Here is a 6,962-nt window from a genome sequence, read left to right on the forward strand (position 1 = left end):
TGGAAGAAAGCTTGGTGGACGTCGAAGGAATTCATCCCCTCAATGAAGTGGAAGATGGGGTGATCAGGCCTCCCCCCGATCCCGAGGAAGATAATGGGCATGTTGATGAAGTCCAGGCCTGATCAGGCCTTGAAATTAATTTCTTCAACAATTATGCTTGTAATGACATTGTGCGCCCTTCGTGATTTTAGCACTTTTATAATATAATTGCTTCATTCTCAATTACACTTGTCTGAAATGTATGTTTTACATCAAGTATAATGTTTTGAATTTGATTGCTTGTTGTGTGAGACTTTTTAATACTGTTTGAAGTATTTGTTGAGAGCGAACTATCTATCTTGTGTGTTTCACAGACTGCAATAATTCGTATGCTCTTTAACTGTTCGACTTGTATTGTTGTTCGCTCTTGAAGTGTGGAGCTTTTTAAGTCGAAGTGCATTTTGCTGCGGTGGGATGGACTACCCCCCGCAGTCATTATTTCGACGAAGTTATTTAATGACTGGAGAGTTTAGCATGCCCACCTGGCTTTTGTTACTTTGACTTGATGAAATCAAAGTTTTGCCGTTTTCTTCCCAGGTAACTTTGTTTGGAAAGTTTTTACCTTTGCGTTGTTTTGCAAGGAAGAGTTTGGGCAGGAGGCTTCCAACTGTCTACGCGGAGTATTAGTTAGAAGTACTGCACATCCAAGAGATCGTTTATCTGAATGTGTGTCCAAAGTTATGGACGTGTAACAGCGGATGAACGAAGAAACCATTCTAAGTTCAACGCACTGAGGCGTGAATCACTCATCGCGAGCTGGGGTTCTACCTAACATGCTGAGAAGTGGTGTCGCAGCGGTAAGCGTACATTCTGAGGAGTAAGAGGATTTGTTGTCTAAATTTCTCTCATCCTTTTTCTTTTTGGATTTGGAGTGGCACGACTTTCCTCCTCCGTTTATTTGCTCGTTCGAGAGCGAAGAGTTCGTTGTATAGAATTGAGTATGTACATTAGAGTAAATTGGCGTTGTTTGCGATCTAAGTGTAATACTTTTTGAGTTTTTCTGCATTCCAAGTCCTTGGAATTGCGTTTTGGTGGAAATCTTCGAGTGCGTAAGCCCCCGTCCTAGTCTTCATCCGGATCCTGTAGGGGCCGTCCCAGTTGGCGACGAGTTTCCCTTCCTCAAAATCCTTTTGGTTTCGCCGGAGGACGAGGTCGCCCACTTCAAATTCTCTTTTTATGACTTTCTTGCTGTGGCGAGCGACGATCTTTTGTTTCAGCGCTGCCTCACGCAAGGTTGCTCCGATCCTGACTTCATCAACAAATTCGAGCTCTTCACGTAGATTTGTCGTGTTGGCGGGGAAGTCAGTGTTGGCGTCGGTACGCCATGTGAGTTCGGTTAGCTCAATGGGTAAGACTGCCTCTGCCCCGTACGTGAGTAGAAATGGTGACTCACCGATCGTGGAATGGGGAGTAGTTCTGTAGGCCCAAAGGACCGCGTGTGACTCCTCAGCCCACTGAGTTTTGGCCGTGTCTAGCCTTCTTCATATCCCCCGTAAAATGACCCTGTTGGCAGCCTCGGCTAGGCCGTTGGCTTGAGGGTGTTTGACGGAGGTGAAGCTTTGTTTGATGTCGATATTCCTTAGGTAGCCCTGGAACCTTTGGTCCGTGAATTGTGTACCATTGTCGGATATGACTAGAGCAGGTACTCCGAACCTTGCTAAGATGTTTCTCTTAAAGAAACGGAGTACGTTTTTAGCTGTGATCTTAGCCAGTGGTTCGGCTTCGATCCACTTTGTTGAGTAGTCGATGACGACTACGAGATATTTTAGCTGTCCGGCGGCTTTAGGGAACGGTCCCAGAAGGTCGATGCCCCACCAAGAAAAAGACCAAGGAGAAACCAGAGATGTTAGCTCAGCGGGAGGTGTTAGATGCATGTCCCCATGTCGCTGGCATTTATCACAGAGGTTTACGTAATCTTGGGCATGTTTTAACATGGTGGGCCAATAGTACCCTGCTCGTAGGACCTTTTTTGCGAGAGCTTTGGCACCAAGGTGTTGTCCTCATATGCCATCATGAATGTCGGCAAGGACTTGTTGGGTCTCGTTGGGTCCTAAACACTTGATTAGGGGAATGATGAAGCCCCTTTTGTATAGAGTTCCTTCCACCAAAGTGAATGAGCAGGCCCTTTGCTTCAGCCTTGTCCTTTCTTGCGGGTCAGAAGGGAGTTCCCCGTTCTCTATGTATCGAGAGATGGGTCCCCTCCAATCTTCCATTCCGATGATCGCATTGATCTCAAGAGGGAAAGCTCCTCTATCCTGGATGCTTGGTTCGCTGAGAACCTCCTGTATGATTGTTTTGTTTCCGTTCGCAGTTCGCGTACTTGCGAGTTTTGAAAGAATGTCTGCCCGAGTATTCTGTTCGCGAGGAACGTGAGTTACTTCGACGGTTTCAAACTCTTTCATTTTCTCTAGTACCAACTGGACGTACTTTTGGAGGTTGTCCTCTTTTACCTGGAACTCTCCAGTGACTTGGGAAGCCACGAGTTGCGAGTCGGTAAAGATTTTCACCTTTCTGGCTCCCATGGCTTTGGCAGTCCGCAAGCCAGCCAAGAAGGCCCCATACTTTGGAGTGTTATTGGTAACAGGAAAAGACAAAGCAAGGGAGATTTCGACAACGATACCTTTGTCATCTTCTACAATTATCCCGGCTCCGCTTCCCTTGGAGTTGGACGATCCATCTACGAATACGGTCTAATCCTCGGGGCTATCCTCCGATGGGAAAGTCATCTCGGCGAGGAAGTCCGCGAACACTTGAGCCGTCAGTGCCTTTCTGGATTCGTAATGTATGTCGAACTCGGATAATTCGAGGGACCATTTCATCATCCGACCGGCTACGTCTGGGCTGCCCAAGATTTGTCTGATGGGTTGGTCCGTCCGGACCACCACCGTGTAAGGTAAAAAGTATTGCCTTAGCCTTCGGGCCGCTGTGAGGAATGTGAGAGCTATCTTTTCGATCTTCTGGTACCTCATCTCTGGACCCAGTAGGGCTTTGCTGGTGAAGTAGACTGGCTTTTGTCCTTCCATCGTTTCTCTGATGAGCACGGCCCTTACCGCGTTAGAAGAGACGGATAGGTACAAGTACAGCGTTTCACCCTGGTCGGGTCGTGAGAGTACGGGCGGTCTGATAGGGTGTCCTTGAAGTGCCTCAGAGCATTCTCGCATTCCGCTGTCCAATCGAACTTCGTTTCATTCCTCAAGAGTTTGAAGAAGGTAAGTGCATGTTGAGCGGACTTAGCCACGAATCTGGAGAGGGCAGTCAGCATCCCGTTGAGTGTTTGGATGCATTTCTTGGAGTGGGGTGTTGGAAGCTCGGTAAATGCGCGGCATTTGTCTGGGTTCGCCTCGATTCCTCTTTCTGTCAGATAGAAGCCAAGGAATTTACCCGCTTGGACTCCAAAGGTGCATTTTTCTGGGTTGAGTCGCATGTTGTATTTCCGAGTTTGCTCGAACCCTCTTTTGAGATGGGCGGCATGATCCACCACTTGTTGGGATTTTACGATCATGTCGTCCATGTAAACCTCGAGAATGTCGCCCAAAAGTGTCTTGTCATAAACTTTGTTCATCATACGTTGATAAGTAGTCCCCCGCGTTTCGTAGACCGAAGGGCATTACATTGTAGTAATAGTTCCCTGATTCGCTCATGAAAGCTGTTTTCATTTTATCTTCTTCAGCCATGGGTATCTAGTTGTACCCAGAATAGGCGTCCATGAAGGATAAAAGTTTGTAGCCGGAGGAATTATCCACGAGTTTATCGATGTTAGGAAGGGGATATGCGTCTTTAGGGCAAGGCCCTATTAAGATCGGTATAGTCAACACACATACGCCATTTTCCGTTAGATTTCTTGACAAGTACAACATTGGAGAGCCAGGTAGTGTATTTGGCCTCATAAATAAAGTTTACCTCTAGGAGGTCTTTTACAGCTTTTTCCGCAGCCTCTGATTTTTCAGGAGACTGTTTCCTACATCGATGGGTTGCAGCGCTAACTCCGGGATCTACTGTCAGCTGGTGACAAGCGACGCTAGGGTCGATTCCGGGCATGTCAGCAGCGCTCCATGCGAATAGGTCGGCGTTCTCCCTGAGGCAGGCGATCAGCTGATTCTTGACGAGTTCAAGGAGATCCTTGCCAATTTTGAAATTTTTTGACGGGTCGTTTTCGAAAGGGACCAGCTCGAACTCACCATCAGGAATAGGTCTAAGAAGTTTCGCGTTGAGCGGATCCCCTTCTCCCGTTTTTGTTCCTTCAGGTCCTCCTTGGTGAACCTGGGGTCAAGTTCGACCAAGTTGGCGTCCAGAGTGCTCGCAGCAGCTTCCCTTTGTCTTCAGCAGGTTTGCTGGATTGGGAAACCGAGTTTTGGGATTTATTGGCTTGGAGGAAACATCTCCTTGCACCTTCGATGTCTCCGTTGAGAGAGGCGTTGATGCGCTCCTTTGCATGGTACTTCAACTTCAGGTGAGCGATTGAACATGCAACCCCTAGCTGGGCAAGCCCGGTTCTCCCTATAATGCAATTGTAGAGAGACGGGCAGTCGATCACCAAGAATGGGACCTTTATTGTTTTCTTGGCCTCCTTTTCGCCGGAGGTGACCAATAGTTCCACGTATCCCCAGGGCTGAGTGGATAAGCCGTTGAAGCCGTATAGTTCGCCCCCAACGTAGGGAGAAATGTTTTTCTCTATTAATTGAAGAGTTTTGAACAGGCTGGTGTACATGATGTTGCACGAGGCCCCTATGTCGATCGGGACTCGTCGGACATCTGCATTGGCCATTGATGCTCGTACGAGCAAAGGAATGGCGGAATTTGAAGCCCCACCAGGTAGTTTGGAATCATAGAACGCCAAAGGTGGCCTTCCCCCACGATAGGAGGGAGCCATGGTATTGACGCTCATGAGCTCCTCGAATTTCCTCTTCATGCTTCCCATGGAAATGTTCAGCGCCCCTCCAGTAATGACGTTGGCGGTGGGAAACTGTTCCCATGTGCATGAATAGGAGGTGATTTCCACGTTGTCAGGGAAATCTCTGAGGTGTTCCACGAACATGGCGATGGTTTTACCCGGTTCAGATCCGTCATCTTTGAGTTCGACGGTCCTTCTTTCTGCCTTCGGGTTCTTGATAAACTGTTTGAGCCTGCCTCTCTGAATGAGTAGCTCAAGGGCATCCTTAAGATGGATGCATTCATCGGTGGTGTGGCCGTGGCACTTGTGGAATGGGCAGTACTTTGTTTTGTCGATCCCCTTCCTCTCCTGAGATGGAGCCTTTGGTGGCTTTATGTCAACTTCTGTCAGATCGGCTACTGCGATCTCGATGAGGATTTTCTCCCTTGACATGGCCAAAGGAGTGTACTCGGTGAAGTGACCGTTGGGTCTTTTGCTTTCCCGAGCAGCTTTGCCTTCCTTCTTTTTCTCGGGGAAGGGCTTTTTGAAGGATTCAGCAGCAGGCTCCTCCTTCCTGTATTTATTGAGGCGGTCCGCGTACAGCTCCTCTTCATAAGCGATGTAGATCTTGGCGATTACTAGGAACTCGTTGAGAGTCCTTGGGCGATCCAAGCGGACAACCTTCTTGACGTCGATGTCCTCGAGCAAACCTTTTGCGATGAGGTACAGTTTCATTGTTTCATTGGCACCTCGTACTTGGACTGCTTCTTTGTTGAACCTCTCGATATAGTCTCGGAGGGGTTCACTCCTTCCTTGAACAATGGCTTCAAGGGATGCAACCATTTTCGGTTGCGTCCTTGAAGCTGTGAAGTGGGTTGTGAACTCGTTGCAGAGGTCGCTCCATGAGTCGATGGAGTTTCTCCTTAAGTTCTTGAACCAGGTGACCGCTCCTCGCCTCAGAGTAGTGACGAAGAGCTTACATTTGACGGCGCCTCGCACCGACCTGTAAGTGAGAACTGCCTCGATGTTCTCGATGTGGTCGTCGAGATCAGTCGTCCTATCGTACGAGTCCATTTGTGGAGGTTTCTCCAGTCTGCGAGGGATAAAAGCTTCTCGGATGCGTCGTGTAAATGGACCGTAAGTGTTACGGTCGTAACGAGCATCGCGAGTGTCCTCGGACCCGGAGGGAGACCAAGAGCGTCCGTTCCGTCTAGGCGGGGATCTTCTTGGAGGAGATCGTCTGGGTGGTGATCGCCTGGGAGGAGAGATCTTGGTGACCTCCTTGCTGACCTCCTAGTGTAGCTCGGAGATCTAATGCTTACGGAACGCCGAGGGGATCTAGAACGGGGCCTGTGAGGGCTCGTTCCCCTTCTGCTATGTGTTGGGGAAGGAGTTCGCTTGGTTGAGATGACGAGACACGCTTGCTCTAGATCCATCAAGCGTCAGTTATGTTCCCCGATTAACGACGTCTGCCGCTGAACCGTGCGGATCAGGTTACCGACTAGGACACTGGTTGGTGTGGCAACCTCGGATGTCTCCGTAGGTCGTGGGGGACCTTGTAAAGGCCTTTGTTGGAAAGGAACAATGTGAGTTGGTTCCTCCCTGTTTGTTTCCACCGGTGAAGGTGTAGATGTCGTGCCATCCTGTTGGAGGACGAGCACCTCACTCCGTAATTGGGAATGAGCACCGTTGGTAGTCATGGTAGTTTTTTTTATGGAAAGCTTTGGTTTTTAGGAGTATAAAAATGGGGGAGCTTATGTAGTTCCCACAGACAGCGCCACTGATCGTACCTGATCAGAAGGTGACTACCGGTGCTTTGAATGCGGTGGTTGCTATGGTGATAAAATGTATTGGAATGCTTCCTAGAGTGGATGGGGGGTGTGTACCTGCAGGCACTCTGACGCTCAAGTCAGTAGAGGTTCAGAGAATGAGGGAAGGAGTTCTACCTTGGGGACTGCATTGAGTCCCCTATTTATAGAGGTGGAGGGCTGCAGAGCCGTTGTGGTGGCACACCTGGCCCTGGCGGTTACGAAATCGTGGGAAGTGTAACCGC

The 6,962-nt window shown here is 49.0% G+C and overlaps 1 protein-coding gene across 1 annotated transcript; it reads right to left on the reverse strand.

Annotated features, from left to right (window-relative positions):
- Positions 1 to 2,039: 2,039 nt before the first annotated feature.
- Positions 2,040 to 6,609, reverse strand: LOC146914746 (uncharacterized). The gene is made up of 6 exons (XM_085721128.1): positions 6,391 to 6,609; positions 4,385 to 6,202; positions 3,940 to 4,299; positions 3,131 to 3,580; positions 2,947 to 3,084; positions 2,040 to 2,696 (listed from the first exon to the last, which is right to left on the reverse strand). The coding sequence occupies exons 1-6, from the start codon at positions 6,607 to 6,609 to the stop codon at positions 2,040 to 2,042; spliced, it is 3,642 nt and encodes a 1,213-aa protein (XP_085577254.1).
- Positions 6,610 to 6,962: the final 353 nt, after the last annotated feature.

This window comes from Medicago sativa, chromosome 6, assembly GCF_051527215.1.
Source record: "Medicago sativa cultivar Bolivia chromosome 6, Bolivia_mono, whole genome shotgun sequence".
NCBI classification, from domain to species: Eukaryota; Viridiplantae; Streptophyta; class Magnoliopsida; order Fabales; family Fabaceae; genus Medicago; species Medicago sativa.

What these genes read in the sequence shown, in the direction of transcription:
- LOC146914746 (XM_085721128.1), bottom strand. Translation starts at nt 6,609, where the DNA reads ATGACTACCAACGGTGCTCATTCCCAATTACGGAGTGAGGTGCTCGTC. An exon ending in TCGGTAACCTGATCCGCACG is followed by an intron (nt 6,203 to 6,390) that starts GTTCAGCGGCAG and finishes GAGCTACACTAG; the next exon opens with GAGGTCAGCAAGGAGGTCAC. An exon ending in CCAATAAATCCCAAAACTCG is followed by an intron (nt 4,300 to 4,384) that starts GTTTCCCAATCC and finishes ACTTGACCCCAG; the next exon opens with GTTCACCAAGGAGGACCTGA.